This window comes from Taudactylus pleione, unplaced genomic scaffold, assembly GCF_031769625.1.
Source record: "Taudactylus pleione unplaced genomic scaffold, aTauple2 ptg000201l, whole genome shotgun sequence".
NCBI lineage: Eukaryota > Metazoa > Chordata > Amphibia > Anura > Myobatrachidae > Taudactylus > Taudactylus pleione.
The window spans coordinates 4630641-4650848 of record NW_028284603.1 but is presented as its reverse complement, the minus strand read 5'-3'; the positions used below and the strand labels follow the sequence as shown (position 1 = coordinate 4650848).

Sequence of the window (20208 nt, the reverse complement as noted above, 5' to 3'; positions counted from 1 at the left end):
CTGCAGCGTTCCCCTTGCCTGATCAGTTGACTGATCACATGGCGGTGGTCTGGCAGACTCCCAGTAAGCGTTTCCTGCCACAGAAACGCTTGGCGTCCAATTATCCATTCCCGGAAGCGCATTGTAAGAAATGGGAAACTCCGCCTGCAGTCGATTCCCATGTAACACGCCTCATCTGGAGTGCTACTTTGCCATTGCCGTCTATATCCTCGCTGAAGGATCCTACGGACAGGAAAGTGGAGACTTGTCTAAAGTCTATTTATTCTCTCTCAGGGGCTGTAGCCCGGCCGTCCATGGCCATCTCCTGGGTGGCCAAGGCCATTGAGGGGTGGGCCAACGCCTTGGAGGACACGTTTATGGATGAAGCTCCGGACGTCCAGAGGGCGTTGTTAGGACAGATGAGAGATGCCGCCTCCTACATTGGAGAAGCATCGTTGGATGCTAGCCTGTTGACCTCTAGGGTTTCGGCGGCAGCAGTGTCTGCTCGTATATCTTTGTGGTTGCGGTCTTGGAGAGCAGACGCGGATTCAAAGAAAGGCTCGGAGGCCTTACCTTTTAATGGAGAATTACTATTTGGTCCGGACCTGGACAAAATAGTAGATACCCTGGCAAAATCCAAGTCAGCCTTCCTCCCTTCAGCTACTACACCTGCTAAGGTCCGGAGCTCGGCCTTTCGTTCCTTTCGGGTTCAGGGCAAGGCAAAGGGTCAGTCCTTCCCGAGGCAGTCCGCACCCAAGACCGCCTCAAAGCCAAAGAAGCAAGCCTGGAGTGCTAGGCGCCCTTCTTCCAAGCAAGAAGATAAACCTTCTGCGTGATGGGACGGGCCTCCCTCTGGGGGACCCCAGAGTGGGAGGCCGACTTCTTCAATTCGCCCAGTGCTGGCACAATACCACCACGGATGCCTGGGTGCGAGAAGTGGTCTCCCAGGGGTACGCCCTGTCTTTTCGGCACAGGCCGCCTGGCCAGTTTTTTTGCACAAGTCCTTCTCAGGACAAAACCAAGGCCTTGCAGGTTCAGGAAGCCATAGAGGCCTTGCTAACGGCGGGGGTCATTATACCCGTACCACAGTCTCAACGTGGGATGGGGTATTACTCTACACTGTTTCTGGTGCAGAAACCCAATGGCTCTCACCGCCCCATCCTCAATTTGAAGTCCCTGAACAGGTTTCTCAGGGTTCCCAAATTCAGGATGGAAACTTTGCGTTCCATCATTCTGGCGATGGAACCAGGGGACTATATGGTCTCCCTGGATATCCAGGACGCCTACCTCCATGTGCCTATAGCAACATCGCACCAACGGTTTCTGCGGTTTGCTATTCTCCACAACCACTACCAATTCAGGGCTCTACCCTTTGGTCTCTCCACGGCACCAAGGGTATTTACCAAGGTGATGGCGGTCATGGCGGCTCATCTTCGGAGCCAGGGAATACGGTTGCTACCGTATCTAGACGACCTCCTCTTGCTGGCAAGCTCCCCAGAGGTACTGATCCAGCATCTCCACCTGACGGTCGCTTGTCTACAGGCGCACGGCTGGTTGATCAACTGGAAGAAGTTCTCCCTCATCCCATCACAGCGGATGGTTCATTTGGGGGCCCTGCTGGACTCTCGTCAGCAACGGATTTTTCTAACTCCAGAGAAGGTCTCCTCCTTACAGCTGCGGATTCACAGTTGTCTGAGCAGTGGCAGAGTGTCGGTGCACTCAGCGATGAGAGTTTTGGGGTCCATGGTGTCGGCATTCGACATGGTGGAGTTTGCCCAGTTCCATTCCAGGCCCCTGCAGGGGCTGATTCTTTCAGAATGGAACGGATTGCCACACAGGGTCTGCTCTCAGATGCTGGTGTTGTCCTCGGAGGTGCGTCTGTCCCTAGCCTGGTGGCTGCAGGCGGCTCATCTCCTAGAGGGGCGCCCCTTTTGAATCCCGGAATGGGTTCTGCTCACGACAGATGCCAGTCTCCGGGGTTGGGGGGCGGTGACAGGCTCCTTGTCACTTCAGGGTCGTTGGTCGGCGGAGGAAGCGATTCTTCCCATCAACATCCTGGAACTGCGGGCAGTATACAGAGCCCTGCAGTTGTCCGGCACCGCTCTTCACGGAAGGGCCGTTCAGGTGCAGTCAGACAACGCCACCACGGTGGTGTACATCAATCACCAGGTAGGGACTCGCAGTCGAGCTGCGATGTCGGAGGTGTCCCGCGTCCTGGCTTGGGCGGAGCGCTATCTTCCAGCTCTCTCGGCAGTTTTCATCCCAGGAGTCCTCAATTGGGAGGCAGACTTCCTCAGCCGTTACGACGTGCATCCCGGGGAGTGGTCGCTTCATCCAGAGGTATTCCAACTACTCGTGGACAAGTGGGGGCTGCTAGGGACGGACCTGATGGCGTCCCGTCACAAGCTGCCTGTGTACGGGTCAAGGACAAGGGACGCAGGCGCAAGTCTGATAGACGCGCTGTCAGTGAAATGGCTGTTTCAACTGGCTTACTTGTTCCCTCCGATATCTTTGCTGCCTCGGGTCCTGCGCAAGTTCAAACAGGACGGAGGCACACTGATCCTGGTGGCCCAGTAGGCCGTGGTACTCCGATCTGCGGAGCCTGTCCATCGACGCTCCGTACCTCCTACCTGAAACGGCGGATCCTGTTGTCTCAGGGGCCCTGTCTTCATCCGGATCTGGGTCGACTATCTTTGACGGCGTGGCTCTTGAGACAGCTGTCCTGAGGTCTCGGGGCTTTTCTAGCTCCGTTATTACCACCATGCTGAGGGCGCGCAAGCCTGCTTCCGCGAGGATCTATCACATAGTGTGGCACACTTACTTTCAGTGGTGCGAGGCCAGAAACTATGATCCCCAGGTGTTCTGGGTTTCGCGTATTCTGGCTTTCCTTCAGTTGGGTTTGCACTTAGGATTACGTCTTTCTTCGCTGAAGGTACACGTGTCTGCTCTGTCGGTGTGGTTCCAGCGCAGGATCGCTGCTATGCCGGACGTACACACCTTTTTCCAGGGAGTTTTGAGAATCCAGCCTCCCTTTGTGCCACCTGTGGCCCCGTGGGATTTGGCAGTGGTTCTTCGGGCCTTACAGGGTCCGCCTTTTGAGCCCTTGGAGTCAGTGGAGCTCAAGTGGCTAACTTTTAAAACTGTTTTCCTCTTGGCAATTGCTTCTGCCAGGAGGGTTTCAGATTTGGGGGCGCTTTCTTGTCGTCCCCCTTTTCTGATTTTTCATCAGGACAGAGCGGTGCTTCGCACTCGTCCTGATTTCCTGCCTAAGGTGGTTTCCAGGTTCCACATTAATCAGGAAATTGTTGTACCAGCCTTTCAGTCGCCTGATCTTTCGGCTGGGGAGGCTTCCTTAGACGTTGTCCGTGCACTCCAGGTTTATGTGGACCGGACTAGTTCTGTGAGGAAGTCGGATTCTTTGTTTATCCTCTTTGGTTTTCACAAGAGGGGTTGGCCTGCCAACAAACAGACTCTAGCCCGTTGGCTTCGTTCTGTTATTATTGAGGCTTATATGCAGGAGGGTTTACCTGTTCCAGCCTCTGTTAAGGCTCATTCCACTCGGTCTGTGGGCCCTTCTTGGGCTGCTAGCCGTGGCGCCTCTGCTGTTCAGCTCTGTAAGGCGGCCACCTGGTCTTCCATTCAGACCTTTTTGAGGTTCTATGCGTTTGACACCTTTGCCTCTCAGGATGCATCCTTTTGGCGCCGGGTTCTCCTATCAGCACAGGAGCGTCCCCGCCCTTAGTTGGACTGCTTTGGGACATCCCCAAGGTCACCCTGTGGACCCCTATGGACCCTGAAGTAGAAAACAAGAGATATGGTAAGAACTTACCTTTGTTATCTCTGTTTCTACGAAGTCCATAGGGTCCACAGGGCACCCGCCCTGACGCACCTGGCTTCATATGGGCTCTGTGACTGGTCGCTGGTTTTCCGTCTCCCATTTCTGTGAGTATGGTTCTTGTGTGTTCCAGTCTTCCTTCTCTCTGTTTCGTCTCCTCCTCCGGCCTGGGCTGCTTACCAACTGAGGTGCCTGTGGCTCGGGGGCGGGGTATAGGGGAGGTTGGACCCAAGTGCATCCTGGGAGCAGCTAAAAGCTTTAACTCCGTGGTGCCCGAGGATCCAGGATCCAGCTATACCCCAAGGTCACCCTGTGGACCCTATGGACTTCGTAGAAACAGAGATAACAAAGGTAAGTTCTTACCATATCTCTTGTTTTTTCACAAATTTGTTAAGCTTAAGACATGTAATTTAGCCTGTAAAGCCGAAATATTTTATGATTATTTTCACACCAATGAAGATCCCGGAATTATCAACACCACCACATCTATACCTATAAAGGTATTACATCTGTGTGGGGTCAGCTGGAAAGCGATTGGTATAGGAGCACATAGGAACATAACAAAAAATATAGAAAACACACTTTTGGCAAGTAGTTTTGCTAGACATATTATGAAGGATCTTAATGCAAGTTCTTTCGACATTGAATAGTAATAGTAAGTCAAATTCAGAATTATAACCAACATACATTAAGTATAGGAGTATAATACATGTTCTTAATTTTTCCGCTATTTTAAGTCACACCGAATATTCTTTACATGTGACTACATAATACAGATGTTCTAAGAGGTATTTCTCTATGCAGCCTTCCTAAACGTCTATCTTGTACCATTACAGCCCATAGACAAGGAGTCTATACTGTTATGCATATTGTTTGCAAATGAGAAGTCAGCTTCCTTTATTTTTGGAAGAGGCCCATCTACTGAGTATAGCAGCAAATCTTCTACCCCGCCGTTACATGTTCATCGGTATATGAGCACAAATTGGCCATAATTTATTGTAAGTGAAAGCAAAAGATTGTTATTTGTTCTTTGCAAGCTCATGCGTGTTACATCTGCATTGTGTGTCCCGGGGTAGCGATGAGTTAACCCTTACTGCTCTGAGTCAGCTGAGTATTGCTCAGATGACCTGGTGATATTTTCTGATAAAATACAAAACTAAAGAATTCCACATTTTAAAATAGTCTTAGGGGTAAATTTACTAAAGTGAGAGTTTTTAGAAGTGAGTTTTAAAAGTGATGTTGCCCATAGCAACTAATCAGATTCTAGCTATTGTCTTCCAGAAGGTGCTATTTAAATGTTAAGTAGAATCTGATTGGTTGCTATGGGCAACATCACTTTTAAAACTCACTTCTAAAAACTCTCACTTTAGTAAATTTACCCCTTACAGTCTTGACTTATAGCAATCAGGGCTCTATTGATAAATAAACGCTAATACTTGGAAAATGCCATTTATAACAGTGACCATGTCACCATGCAACCTTAAGGTGCGTACACACGGTACAATAAAGATGCACGATATGAACGATAACGATATCGATCATATCGTTATTGTTCTTATCGTGCATTTTTCGGTGCCTCCAACCCACCAACAGCCTGCGATGCGCGGGCATGTATGGACGATAAAGATATCGACCGTGCATACCGGCCAACCTGCTCGATATCAACCAGGTTACTATAGGGAACTGCGATTGTTGATCGCGGGTAGCTGGCCGTCGTTGGTGGTGTGCAGGATGATCGATATCTATCATCCAGCACACCGGGAAGGTGCAGGGAGATCGTTCAGCAAAATCGTTATCGCTGACGATCGTCCCGTGTGTATGCACCATTACTTTAAGCTCTCATTGCCATCAGCGTCTACACACTGGAGGAGATGTATCAAGCCTTTTAAATGGTGGAAAAGTTGTCCATAGCAACAATCAGCTTCTACATTCTATAAAATGATAGGTAGTAGTTGACTGGTTGCTATGGGCAAGTTCTCTTCTTGTCCACTTCTCCACTCCTTAGAAGGCTTGATACATTTCCCTTACAGCCTCTTGCCTAATGATTCCTGTGGGCAGCGGTTATAGAGAGGCTAGTCACAGTGTATGGAACTTGGCCATCTACATTAGAATTTTGCATTGCAAACCACTTAATGTTCCTGACAGTCCAACTCACAGTTCTATTGTTATTATCAAATGACAGCTCTTCCAGGATTCAGTGTGTTATAGATGGGTGAGTGTTAGATCCTGGCACCAAGCAACAGGTGATTACAGTTATAGCACTAATTCCTGGTAGTTGGCATCCGCAGGCACAGGGCCAGGTCCTGCTCCCGGAGCAGCTGGTGATCACAGGTGCAGGATATTCGCTGGTAAAATTAACATTTTCATTGAATGTTTTGTAACGGAAATCTGATTCTCTTGAGCCTAGATTTTAACAGATTATGTGTAGTTATACCTAAGTGTTGGCGTCAAGTAGAGAAGCCAAAGCTAACAAATTATATATAGAAATGGTACATCAACACACATATTGGATTGCTAAAATAATAGCTTGTATGAAACAAAAAACGGCCAACCTCAAAAGATGTCAAAGTATACAGAAACCTCAATAATAATTTCCTACCCACTCGTACGTTCAGAAGTTTACCCTCTCTCCTGCCCGTTAAGTGGGGCTAATTGAATAGCTCACGGCGATCAATTAGCACGTTGTAAATTACCACAGCTAAATGAATCTCCCCCATAGTCTGAAAGTAATTATATATTTAAAAGAAGGCACCAGAAGAGTGTATTTTAGTAATGTAATGCACATATTATGGTGGCTATATATTATTTAACAATAAAAGATATGGGATAAATAAACAGACACGCACCTGCTAACAAATGAAGGAAAAAGTAATAGTTATTTGATAAATGGGCCAGACATTAAAACATAATTAAAAAACAATTGGTAATGTTATCGTGAAAAAAAGGGATAGGCAATGCTGCTGGCTGTGCATTGCTGACTAGTATATCCATAAATCAGCCTATAGCCCAAGCCTTCTAAAACCCTAATTAATGATCAGGAATACAACATCAATTCTTGCTGGACAGATGAGAAATAGGAAACCTTGGTAAGGCGCTCACACATATCAGCGAAGTGATAAACACAATAAGTGAAAAATGCTGAATGTAGTTACAACATAATGCTCCTGCTCGTCAGTGTTTAGTTGTACACCCTTATAGGTCCTGGATTTAGCTATAACATAATGCTCCTGCTCGTCAATGTTTAGTTGTACACCCTTATAGGTCCTGGATGCAGTTATAACATAATGCTCCTGCTCATCAATGTTTAGTTGTACACCCTTATAGGTCCTGGATGCAGTTATAACATAATGCTCCTGCTCGTCAATGTTTAGTTGTACACCCTTATAGGTCCTGGATAGAGTTATAACATAATGCTCCTGCTCGTCAGTGTTTAGTTGTACACCCTTATAGGTCCTGGATAGAGTTATAACATAATGCTCCTGCTCGTCAGTGTTTAGTTGTACACCCTTATAGGTCCTGCATGCAGTTATAACATAATGCTCCTGCTCATCAATGTTTAGTTGTACACCCTTATAGGTCCTGGATTGAGTTATAACATAATGCTCCTGCTCGTCAATGTTTAGTTGTACACCCTTATAGGTCCTGCATGCAGTTATAACATAATGCTCCTGCTCGTCAGTGTTTAGTTGTACACCCTTATAGGTCCTGGATGCAGTTATAACATAATGCTCCTGCTCGTCAATGTTTAGTTGTACACCCTTATAGGTCCTGCATGCAGTTATAATATAATGCTCCTGCTCGTCAGTGTTTAGTTGTACACCCTTATAGGTCCTGGATAACACAATGCTCCTGCTCGTCAGTGTTTAGTTGTACACCCTTATAGGTCCTGGATGCAGTTATAACATAATGCTCCTGCTCGTCAATGTTTAGTTGTACACCCTTATAGGTCCTGCATGCAGTTATAATATAATGCTCCTGCTCGTCAGTGTTTAGTTGTACACCCTTATAGGTCCTGGATAACATAATGCTCCTGCTCGTCAGTGTTTAGTTGTACACCCTTATAGGTCCTGGATGCAGTTATAACATAATGCTCCTGCTCATCAGTGTTTAGTTGTACACCCTTATAGGTCCTGGATTTAGTTATAACATAATGCTCCTGCTCGTCAGTGTTTAGTTGTACACCCTTATAGGTCCTGGATTTAGCTATAACATAATGCTCCTGCTCGTCAGTGTTTAGTTGTACACCCTTATAGGTCCTGGATGCAGTTATAACATAATGCTCCTGCTCGTCAGTGTTTAGTTGTACACCCTTATAGGTCCTGGATGCAGTTATAACCTAATGCTCCTGCTCGTCAATGTTTAGTTGTACACCCTTATAGGTCCTGGATGCAGTTATAACATAATGCTCCTGCTCGTCAGTGTTTAGTTGTACACCCTTATAGGTCCTGGATGCAGTTATAACATAATGCTCCTGCTCGTCAGTGTTTAGTTGTACACCCTTATAGGTCCTGGATGCAGTTATAACCTAATGCTCCTGCTCGTCAGTGTTTAGTTGTACACCCTTATAGGTCCTGGATGCAGTTATAACATAATGCTCCTGCTCGTCAGTGTTTAGTTGTACACCCTTATAGGTCCTGGATTTAGTTATAACATAATGCTCCTGCTCATCAGTGTTTAGTTGTACACCCTTATAGGTCCTGGATGCAGTTATAACATAATGCTCCTGCTCATCAATGTTTAGTTGTACACCCTTATAGGTCCTGCATGCAGTTATAACATAATGCTCCTGCTCATCAATGTTTAGTTGTACACCCTTATAGGTCCTGCATGCAGTTATAACATAATGCTCCTGCTCGACAATGTTTAGTTGTACACCCTTATAGGTCCTGGATTTAGTTATAACATAATGCTCCTGCTCATCAATGTTTAGTTGTACACCCTTATAGGTCCTGCATGCAGTTATAACATAATGCTCCTGCTCGTCAGTGTTTAGTTGTACACCCTTATAGGTCCTGCATGCAGTTATAACATAATGCTCCTGCTTGTCAGTGTTTAGTTGTACACCCTTATAGGTCCTGCATGCAGTTATAATATAATGCTCCTGCTCGTCAGTGTTTAGTTGTACACCCTTATAGGTCCTGGATGCAGTTATAACATAATGCTCCTGCTCGTCAGTGTTTAGTTGTACACCCTTATAGGTCCTGGATAACATAATGCTCCTGCTTGTCAATGTTTAGTTGTACACCCTTATAGGTCCTGGATGCAGTTATAACATAATGCTCCTGCTCGTCAGTGTTTAGTTGTACACCCTTATAGGTCCTGGATGCAGTTATAACATAATGCTCCTGCTCATCAGTGTTTAGTTGTACACCCTTATAGGTCCTGGATTTAGTTATAACATAATGCTCCTGCTCGTCAGTGTTTAGTTGTACACCCTTATAGGTCCTGGATTTAGCTATAACATAATGCTCCTGCTCGTCAGTGTTTAGTTGTACACCCTTATAGGTCCTGGATGCTGTTATAACATAATGCTCCTGCTCGTCAGTGTTTAGTTGTACACCCTTATAGGTCCTGGATGCAGTTATAACCTAATGCTCCTGCTCGTCAATGTTTAGTTGTACACCCTTATAGGTCCTGGATGCAGTTATAACATAATGCTCCTGCTCGTCAGTGTTTAGTTGTACACCCTTATAGGTCCTGGATGCAGTTATAACATAATGCTCCTGCTCATCAATGTTTAGTTGTACACCCTTATAGGTCCTGCATGCAGTTATAACATAATGCTCCTGCTCGACAATGTTTAGTTGTACACCCTTATAGGTCCTGGATTTAGTTATAACATAATGCTCCTGCTCATCAATGTTTAGTTGTACACCCTTATAGGTCCTGCATGCAGTTATAACATAATGCTCCTGCTCGTCAGTGTTTAGTTGTACACCCTTATAGGTCCTGCATGCAGTTATAACATAATGCTCCTGCTTGTCAGTGTTTAGTTGTACACCCTTATAGGTCCTGCATGCAGTTATAATATAATGCTCCTGCTCGTCAGTGTTTAGTTGTACACCCTTATAGGTCCTGGATGCAGTTATAACATATAGCTCCTGCTCGTCAGTGTTTAGTTGTACACCCTTATAGGTCCTGGATGCAGTTATAACATAATGCTCCTGCTTGTCAATGTTTAGTTGTACACCCTTATAGGTCCTGGATGCAGTTATAACATAATGCTCCTGCTCGTCAGTGTTTAGTTGTACACCCTTATAGGTCCTGGATTTAGCTATAACATAATGCTCCTGCTCGTCAGTGTTTAGTTGTACACCCTTATATGTCCTGGATAACATAATGCTCCTGCTCGTCAATGTTTAGTTGTACACCCTTATAGGTCCTGGATTTAGTTATAACATAATGCTCCTGCTCGTCAGTGTTTAGTTGTACACCCTTATAGGTCCTGGATGCAGTTATAACATAATGCTCCTGCTCGTCAGTGTTTAGTTGTACACCCTTATAGGTCCTGGATAACATAATGCTCCTGCTCGTCAATGTTTAGTTGTACACCCTTATAGGTCCTGGATTTAGTTATAACATAATGCTCCTGCTCGTCAGTGTTTAGTTGTACACCCTTATAGGTCCTGGATGCAGTTATAACATAATGCTCCTGCTTGTCAATGTTTAGTTGTACACCCTTATAGGTCCTGGATAACATAATGCTCCTGCTCGTCAATGTTTAGTTGTACACCCTTATAGGTCCTGGATAACATAATGCTCCTGCTCGTCAGTGTTTAGTTGTACACCCTTATAGGTCCTGGATGCAGTTATAACATAATGCTCCTGCTCATCAATGTTTAGTTGTACACCCTTATAGGTCCTGGATGCAGTTACAACATAATGCTCCTGCTCGTCAGTGTTTAGTTGTACACCCTTATAGGTCCTGGATTTAGTTATAACATAATGCTCCTGCTCGTCAATGTTTAGTTGTACACCCTTATAGGTCCCACATGCAAATAAGCTAAATAAGAAAAACAGAATTGTCCGACTATGGATTATAAAGCCATAAGTATTAATGATATAATGTCTGGTCATCTATTTTAGACAAAAATAAGCGGTAACAATTAATACTCTAGGTCTCACACACAAATCAGCTAAATCACTAATATAGAATTATACCAGAATTAGTGATGAAGCTGAAAGTACAATAGTATTGGGATGCAGTCAGGAAGCCGACTGTCACAATGCCGGCTACCCGACTGTCTAATCCCGGCAAGGTACAAATGACAGGCATCGAAATCCTGACGCCTGTCAGACCTACGCCGGTTGCCCGGCAGCTGCGTGGGGGTTAGGGGCTCCCGGAGGGAACTTAGGGTTAGGTACCCCCTCGGGAGGTTAGGGTTAGGCTAGGGGAAGGGGGGGTTAGGGTTAGGAACCGCCCCGGGAGACTTAGCTCTAGGCTGCGGGGAAGGGGGGGGGGTTAGGTTTAGGCACTTGGGGGAGAGGTTAGGGTTAGGGGGTAAAAAAAAGGTTAGTTAATACTTACCTTTGTAGTTTTGGGATCTTCAACCCTTCCGGGCTTCCGCTGTCGGTATGTGAACCACCGGCCGTAAATCATACTGATTCCGTAGTATTAATATAATGCTTTTGCTTGCAAATAAAGGACATTCTTATATAGTACAGTATTCACAGTAGTATAATACACAGTTTCCAGCATCATAATTTTTAGATGTTTATTTTCAGACTCTGCTCATGAGAAACAGTAGTTCCTTCTGAAACTTTAAGTGATATTTACCTGTCTATATATTTATCGCTCTATCTTATATATGTATCTATCTTATATGGTGTGCAGTGGCTAACATTACTGCATCACAACTTTGAAGTCATGAGTTCAATTCCTGACCAAGGTGCACTCTGTGTGGAGTTTGCATGTGCTCCCTGTGTTGCGTCGGTTTACTCTGGTTGTTAGCTTCCTCCCACACTGCAAAAACACACTGGTAGGTTTATTGGCTTCTGACAAAAATATAATATATAGATTATAAGCTCCACTGGGGCAGCGACTGAGGTGAATGACTGAAAAATTCTCCGCAAAGCGCTGCCTAATACTGTACGTGTGTGCTACATAAATAATTGTTTTTACATAATTCTATGTCAGACATCTATGCATTAGAACATCCAGTGTTAAACTCTGACACAACTTCTGCTTTGTTCTGGATCTCAAATCCCGTCTTGTTGCTGAGCGCTTTAATGGTACTGCGTTTTGTTTTGTTTTTTTCTCATTTGATTTCTATACAGTAGGAATAGCGTCTTGTTCTGAAAACATATACTAGCCATTACATATATTACAATGTGTGCAACATGTTTTATCCTCAGAGGGATACTTGAGATACTGTCTGTACTGTATTGCACTATGTAGGTTGGAATTATGCATGCTCTCTATTCTATTGCTTTCAGTACATCTAACAATATAGCCGTACTTTTTAGAACAATGTCTTGATGAGTTCAGCTCAGCTGTTTTATTTTGGGGTCAGTGGACTGATTTATTTATTGCGCTATTCAGTTTTAGGAAAAAAGAAAAGAAAAGTAACTGTGAGAAATATGAATGCAGACAAGACAACACAAAGCCCAACGGGGAAGAAAGAAGAGTCCTCCATGATATTGAAGGAGGAGGAAACTGGTTTGAAGAAGAAAGCCGGTGGTTTGGGATCAGAGGTAGGGTACAGATATTAAGTTTGTTTTGGCAGCCTTGTATTTATTGTTTACCAGATATGTTCTGTGTTAAGAATCAAATGACAGATTTGTGGTTAAAGGGTTTAAGGCAGGGTTTCCCAAATTCTGCCATTAGAGTCCAGGTTTTAAGGATATCCATGCTTGAGCACAGGTGGCTTAATTAGTACCTCAGTCAATTTCATGAAAGGGAGAGGTTAGTCTATACAAGAAACAGCTAAGGGACTCGGCTATTCCATGTTGTGTCCAGGCTTGTCACATTTGTGAAATACATTCATGCAAAGTTTTACCTTTTTTGTCAAGTTGTTTTATATTTCTTTTTCTCTATAAATTACTATTAGGACATTACTTACATTATTTGAAACCCTACTGCAAATGTGACAAATAGTTGTTTTGTATTGACTGTTCCATATTGCCGATTAGCTTGGTCTATAAACCCGGGATGTAGTCAGCTTCTTGGCGTACGGTATGCCAATGGTCCAAATATTGGCGTCGGGATCATGGCTCCAGTGTCCCGACTGCCAGCATCCTGAAGGTAGGTATCGGGGGTTAGGGGATGGTCAGAGTTAGGCACTAAGGGTGCAGGGTTAGGTTTAGGGTGCGTGGAGGTTAGGTTTAGGCATCGGGGAGGGAGGGGTAGAGGTTAGCTTTAGCAGTACTTACCTATGGGTGTCGGGATTCTGACTGTCAGGATGCCACTGTTGGTATTCTGACCGGCAGCGTCCCGACCGCCGGGATCCCATACCCAACCCCTGTAAACCCTGCAATTTGTGGTGCTTATTTACAATGGCACACTTACTCCATAATAACTTAGCATTCAGATTCAATTAAAGGTGAATTGTTTGCATACTGTAAAACTTTGACACCTTAGGAATTTGAATAATCATAGTATTTATTTGTATTTATTTTTTCTACTTCAGGGTCCATAGGGTATCCACAGGATACCTTGGGTATAGGTGTGACGTCAGTCGCAGGGCACCAAAGAGTTAAGCTTTCAGCCTCCCAGGATGCACTAGGTCCCCCTCCTATACCCCGCCCCCGGGCCAAGGCACCTCAGTTTAGTTTGGTGCCCGGCCGGAGTCGGGTGCACCTGTTGGAGTGGGGGCTAGAAGAGCCCCTGAAGCTTTTTCTTCATGCAGCTGTGGCTGCACATCTGGATGAACAGCATGGACAGTCAGTCCTGACGTCCATGCTGTCTTCCCTACACCCCGCCGGTACCAGAACGCCGGTACTGATCCGGGGATGCTGGTGGGCGTCTGGGGTCACAGCTAGCGGTGACCCCAGATGCTCCGGACCATGGCCGGATTCAAGGGGGACAGAGGTAAGCAGCGGGGTCCCGCGGTGGGTCCCCGCTGATCACATGGTCCTAAGTCCCCAGGCAGGGGGCTCCCTGGGGACTGGCTGCAGCGTGGAGCCCGGCGACCAACCTGCGCTTCCACTACCCCCTGGGACAGCGGACCACAGCAGAGCGGTAGCGCTGCGGCGTCCCAGGGGTTAAATGCATGCCAGGGGAGCGCGCCTTCCCTGTCTCACAGCCGGCGCCTCCCCCGCTGCACACAGCCCTCTCTGCACTGTGTTGACTGGTCCTGTGTCAGCGCTCCTCCCCCAGGCCAGCTTCTCTCTGCTCCTCGGCGGCCATCTTCTCTGCAACGCATGGTGAACGCTGCTGGAAGTCTGGAAGGAAGCATCGTGGTCTGGGTCCCCCCGCATACCTCTCCTCCGCTGTGGCTCAGGTCTGTGTATGCAGCGCTGTGTCCTACCAGGCCCTGTGTCTGTGTAGTTGAGTGATCAGCGCTGTTAGTGCAGGAATTGTTATTTCTCTGCATTGTATGTGACTGTGCTAGCGCTGCCTGTAACTTTTCTTCTCTAAACTGTCAGCTTTATTACTGTCCCTGTTCTTTCTGCTAAAGCCCTTGCGGTGCGGTGCTGCAGGGTGGTCTCTCGCCTATTTAATACTTAATTGGTGAGAGAGGTCACATACGTGGTGCCATCATGTCTGAAAGTGATTTTCCCCTCCGGCTACAGTGTACCACGTGCAAAGTACCGTTAGCGGAGGGGGAGGGTAGCGCGGAGGGCCTTTGCCGGCAGTGTTTGTCCATGGCGCGGCCTATTACGGTTACAGCACCGGTACAGGAGCCGCCCTGGGCTTGTTTCGCTCAGGCGTTAACAGCTTTAGTGGGCCAGTTAGCTCTGCAGCCCGCGTTTACTCCGATGGGTTTGTCCCAGCAGTCTGTGGTGTCGTCACCCATGCAGGGGTTCCCACTACAATTGGTGGTACCCCACAGTCTCCCTATTTCCCCGCTCCCGGGTTCTCAGGAGCCAGCGTGGGTTAACTCCCTGACGAGTTCTGTACAGCACTTGTCGGATGTGTTGCAAGGGGAGTCTGTGATGCGGCCTCATAAAAGGCCGGTGGCGTCTCTGTCCGCTCCTTATGAGGATGACGAAGGGACGTCTGATGATGGGGAGATTCTGGATCCTTACGATCAGGAACCTCTCCATACTAAGGACGCTGATGCTAAGTCCAAAGTATATATTCCTGGACTTATTCGGGCGGTCCGCACAGCCTTGGTGATTGAGGACGAAGTTCCCCCAGCGGCTAAATCTAAGTATGCCTTTTTCAAAGATGTGAAGGGCGATGCCACAGTCTTTCCTCTTTCGGGTCAGTTGGTGGACCATTTAGAGGAGGCGTGGAAACAACCGGGCAAAAGATACCAGCCGCAGAGACGCCTGGCGGTGGCTTATCCGTTCGCGGATAATTATTTTGCTAAGTGGGAATCCCCTCCACAGGTGGATTCTCACGTGACCCGTCTTGTCTGTAGTGCCACATTGCCGATGCCATCCATGTCCTCCCTTAAGGATGCTACGGACCGCAAGGTAGAAATCTGCCTGAAGTCCGCTTATTCCCTTGCAGGGGGGGCAGCACGGCCGGCTATGGCCATTTGCTGGGTTGCCAGAGCGATGGAGCGCTGGGCGGATTCATTAGAGGCTTCTTTTGAATCCGACTGTCCGGCCGAACAGGCGGAGTTGATTGGCAATCTCCGTGATTCGGCCACCTACATCAACGAGGCGGCTCTAGACATTAGTACTCTGGTGTCTAGAATTTCTTCAGCAGCGGTAGCTGCTCGTCGCACCTTGTGGCTGCGATCCTGGAAGGCGGACGCAGATTCCAAGAAAGGTCTGGAAGCGTTGCCGTTTACCGGAGAAGTTCTCTTCGGTCCGGATCTGGATAAGATTGTGGCCACGCTGGCGGCAGCCAAATCTGCTTGTCTCCCGTCGGCCGCTGCTCCTTCTGGTTCTGGACCATCGTCCTTTCGGTCATCTAGGGCCCAGGGCAGGCCCAAACCACAGTCGTTTCCTCGACAGGCTGGCCCTAAGAAATCGGTCAAGCCCCGGAAACAGGCATGGAGTACCAGACGTCCGGCCCCCAAGCCAGATGACAAGCCTGCGGCCTGACGGTCCGGGTCTCCCCTTGGGGGATCCCAGGGTGGGAGGCCGCCTGCTGCAGTTCTCCCGGTGTTGGTCGTTCACTACGACAGACACTTGGGTTCTGGAGGTGGTCTCCCACGGGTACGCCCTCTCCTTCCGGCACAGACCCCCGGCTCGATTCTTCACCACGGGTCTACCATCAGACCGGAACAAGGCTACGGAGCTGCGGAAGGTATTGCACACTATGCTCCAGGCTGGAGTTATAGTGGCTGTTCCATTCTCCCAGAGGGGCCAGGGTTTCTATTCAAATCTATTTTTGGTACAGAAACCCAATGGGTCATATCGTCCGATTCTCAACCTCAAAGCACTCAACCAGTCTTTGCGGGTCCCGAAGTTTCGGATGGAGACCCTACGGTCCATCATTCTAGCGCTGGAACCTGGGGACTACATGGTGTCATTGGACATACAGGACGCTTACCTGCATGTCCCTATTCTTTTGCGCCATCAAGAGTTCCTTCGGTTTGCAATCCGCAGCGACCACTTCCAGTTTCGGGCGTTACCTTTTGGCCTGGCGACAGCACCACGTGTTTTCACCAAGGTGATGGCGGTCATGGCGGCTTCTCTGCGGCTGCAAGGAGTCCGCATGTTGCCGTACTTGGACGACCTGTTATTGGTGGCAGGATCTCCAGAGCTCCTGTTACACCACTTGGACCTGACCATTGCACTGCTGCAATGGCACGGCTGGCTAATCAACTGGCAGAAGTCCACTCTAATCCCGTCTCGGAGGATTCTGCATCTTTGAGCCTTATTGGACTCGGGACAGCAAAGGATCTTCGTGACGGAGGACAAGATCTCTGCTTTACAGTCAAGGGTGCGCAGTTGTCTGCACAGCCGCCGGGTGTCCTTACACTCGGCAATGAGGTTACTGGGCTCCATGGTGTCGGTGTTTGACATGGTGGAATACGCCCAGTTTCACTCCAGACCTCTGCAGCACCTGATCCTGTCCAAGTGGAACGGGCTGCCTCAGTCTCTGAAGTTCCAGACGATTGTGCTCACCCCGGAGGTTCGCCTGTCCCTTGCGTGGTGGTTAAAGACGACCCACCTCAACAAGGGACGTCCGTTCTGGGTTCCAAATTGGGTCCTGTTGACAACGGACGCCAGTCTTCGGGGCTGGGGAGCAGTTTCGGGTCCACACTTGTTCCAGGGCAGGTGGACGCCGACAGAAGCGGAGCTTCCAATAAATATCTTGGAACTCCGTGCGGTCTTCAATGCTCTCCTGCAGGCACAGCGGTTTCTCCAGGGTCACCCGGTGCAGGTCCAGTCGGACAATGCTACCACCGTGGCCTACATAAACAGGCAAGGAGGAACTCGCAGTCGGGCGGCTCTCGTAGAGGTCTCTCGGATCCTGGTTTGGGCGGAGCGCAATCTTCCGGCCATATCAGCGGTCTTCATCCCGGGAGTGCTAAATTGGGAGGCGGACTTTCTAAGTCGCCAGGACGTTCATCCAGGGGAATGGTCCCTGCACCCGGACGTTTTTCAACTACTGGTGGACAGGTGGGGTCTTCCAGAAATCGACCTCATGGCGCCCCGGCACAACAACAAGTTGCCGGTGTACGGGTCTCGCACAAGAGACGAAGGGGCGTCTCTGGTGGATGCTCTGTCCGTCCGGTGGACGTTCAGGTTCGCATACCTGTTCCCTCCGGTCTCCCTTCTTCCACGGGTAATCCGGAAATTCAAACAGGAAGGAGGGACGCTCCTGTTGATAGCTCCCGCGTGGCCCAGACGGCACTGGTTCTCAGACCTTCAGGGTCTGTCCGTGGACAGTCCTCTGCGGTTGCCGCTACGACCGGACCTTCTGTCTCAGGGTCCTTGCCTTCACCCGGACCTGACTCGGCTGTCTTTGGCGGCGTGGCTGTTGAGACGGCCATGCTGAGGTCCCGGGGGTTTTCCAGCTCTGTGGTGCGTACCATGTTACGAGCTCGGAATCTGTCTTCCGCGAGGATATACCATCGCGTGTGGCATACGTTCTTCCAGTGGTGTCGACCGAGAGGTTATGCACCGCGGGAGTTTCGTCTGTCTCGGATTCTCGCCTTCCTGCAAGCGGGACTAGATCATGGGCTTCGCCTTGCTTCTTTGAAGGTACAGGTTTCGGCCCTATCTGTCTGGTTTCACCGTAGGATTGCTACAATCCCGGATGTGCGCACCTTTATGCAAGGTGTTCTCCGTATTCAGCCGCCCTTTGTTCCACCTGTGGCGCCTTGGGATTTGGCTGTGGTCCTGAGGGCTCTCCAAGGACCGCCGTTTGAACCACTGGGCTCAGTGGATATTAAATGGCTAACAGCTAAGACTGTTTTCCTTCTGGCCGTTGCTTCGGCCAGACGTGTTTCTGAGTTAGGGGCTCTTTCTTGTAGACCCCCTTTCTTGGTTTTTCATGGGAACAGGGCAGTGCTCCGCACTCGGCCCGAGTTTCTTCCCAAAGTTGTTTCCCAGTTTCATGTTAACGAGGAAATAGTTGTTCCGGCCTTTAACTCACCGGGTCTTTCCGTGGGTGAGGCCTCTTTGGATGTTGTGCGGGCCTTAAGGACTTATGTTGACCGCACTTCTTCGTTTAGGAAGTCGGACGCTTTGTTGTCCTCTATGGCTTCTGTAAAAAGGGTTGGCCTGCTTCAAAGCAAACTTTGGCAGCCTGGATCCGTATGGCTATTTCTGAAGCTTATCTTCATGAAGGCCTACCGGTCCCTCCTTCTCTGAAGGCTCATTCCACTAGGTCTGTGGGTCCTTCGTGGGCAGCTCGACGTGGTGCCTCGGCAGTTCAGATCTGCAAGGCTGCTACGTGGTCTTCTGTCCATACCTTCGTGAGGTATTACAGGTTTGACACCTTCGCCTCTCAGGATGCTTCCTTCGGGCGGCGGATTCTCCTTTCTGCACAGGAGCGTCCCCACCCTTAAAGGATACTGCTTTGGGACATCCCCAAGGTATCCTGTGGATACCCTATGGACCCTGAAGTAGAAAATATGAGATATGGTAAGAACTTACCCTTGTTATCTCTATTTCTACGAAGTCCATAGGGTTCCACAGGACTCCCGCCCTGTCGCACCTGTGCTGCAGATGGGCTTTGCTCTGGTCACCGGTTTTCCGTCTCCCTCTGGTGAGAATGTGATTCTTGTATGTGTCCAGATCTTTGTTCTCTCTCTTCCTTCTCCTCCTCCGGCCTATGGCTTGGTAACTAACTGAGGTGCCTTGGCCCGGGGGCGGGGTATAGGAGGGGGACCTAGTGCATCCTGGGAGGCTGAAAGCTTAACTCTTTGGTGCCCTGCGACTGACGTCACACCTATACCCAAGGTATCCTGTGGAACCCTATGGACTTCGTAGAAATAGAGATAACAAGGGTAAGTTCTTACCATATCTCATATTTTAACAACCTAAAATATAAATTACATTTTCTCTGAAGATTTTTTGTTCTAATTTTGTCTGAAAGCTATGTAGTAGAAGTGGAAGCTGTTAGTGAAATTACTCCCAGAGGAATTGGAAAGCACCAAAAGTAAAGAGTAAGGGTGTGATTAGGCCAAGCGGAATCGGTATGTATTACCGCCAGCCGCATGGCCGGCAGTTCGAATCCCGGCAGCGGCAGCCCGACAGCGCTGGAAATCCTGATCGTCCCCAGGTAAGTACTAACTAACCTAACCTGCCCCCTAACCCTCCCTTAGGGGTGCCTAACCCTAAACCCCCCCTCCCCCCCGTGCCTCACCCAAATCCCCCCTCTAAGTGCCTAAACCTAACAACCCCCCTTCCCCGATGCCTAAACCTAAGTGGGGTGCCTAGCCCTAACCCTCCCTCCCCCTAGCCTAACCCTAACCTCCCAGGGGGGGGGTGGCTAACCCTAAGTCCCCCCTGGAGCCCTAAACTTAATCCTCCATACCCCCCCCCGTGGCTGTCCGCTCGCGGCGCCCGACATCCATTCGAATGGGATGCCAGGCGCCGGTCTCCCAGCGTCGGTAAAATGAGCGGCGTCTACATCTAGACGCCGGTCGTTTCACCCCCGCCGGGATATGACAGTCGGGAAGTTGGCTGTCGGTAAAATGTCAGCCGGCTTCACGATTGCATCCCGGCCAAGCGTGTACTGTATACAAGAGCTACAGTGTCTGTAAAATTATTCACGTTTTATACTCTTACAACATGGAATCGAGTTTAATTTTTTTTTTAATGGGAAATTTAAAATCCAAATAATTTTCACGCATAAATAATTTTTTTACAGATTG

The 20208-nt window shown here is 48.5% G+C and overlaps 1 protein-coding gene across 1 annotated transcript in view; it reads left to right on the top strand.

Moving 5' to 3' along the window:
* APLF (aprataxin and PNKP like factor) overlaps positions 1-20208 on the top strand; it is a 275492-nt gene that overhangs the window by 141072 nt on the left and 114212 nt on the right. The window contains exon 6 of the mRNA XM_088477484.1: positions 12357-12508. Coding sequence (XP_088333610.1) covers positions 12357-12508 — 152 coding nt within the window. The remainder of the gene's footprint in view (positions 1-12356; positions 12509-20208) is intronic.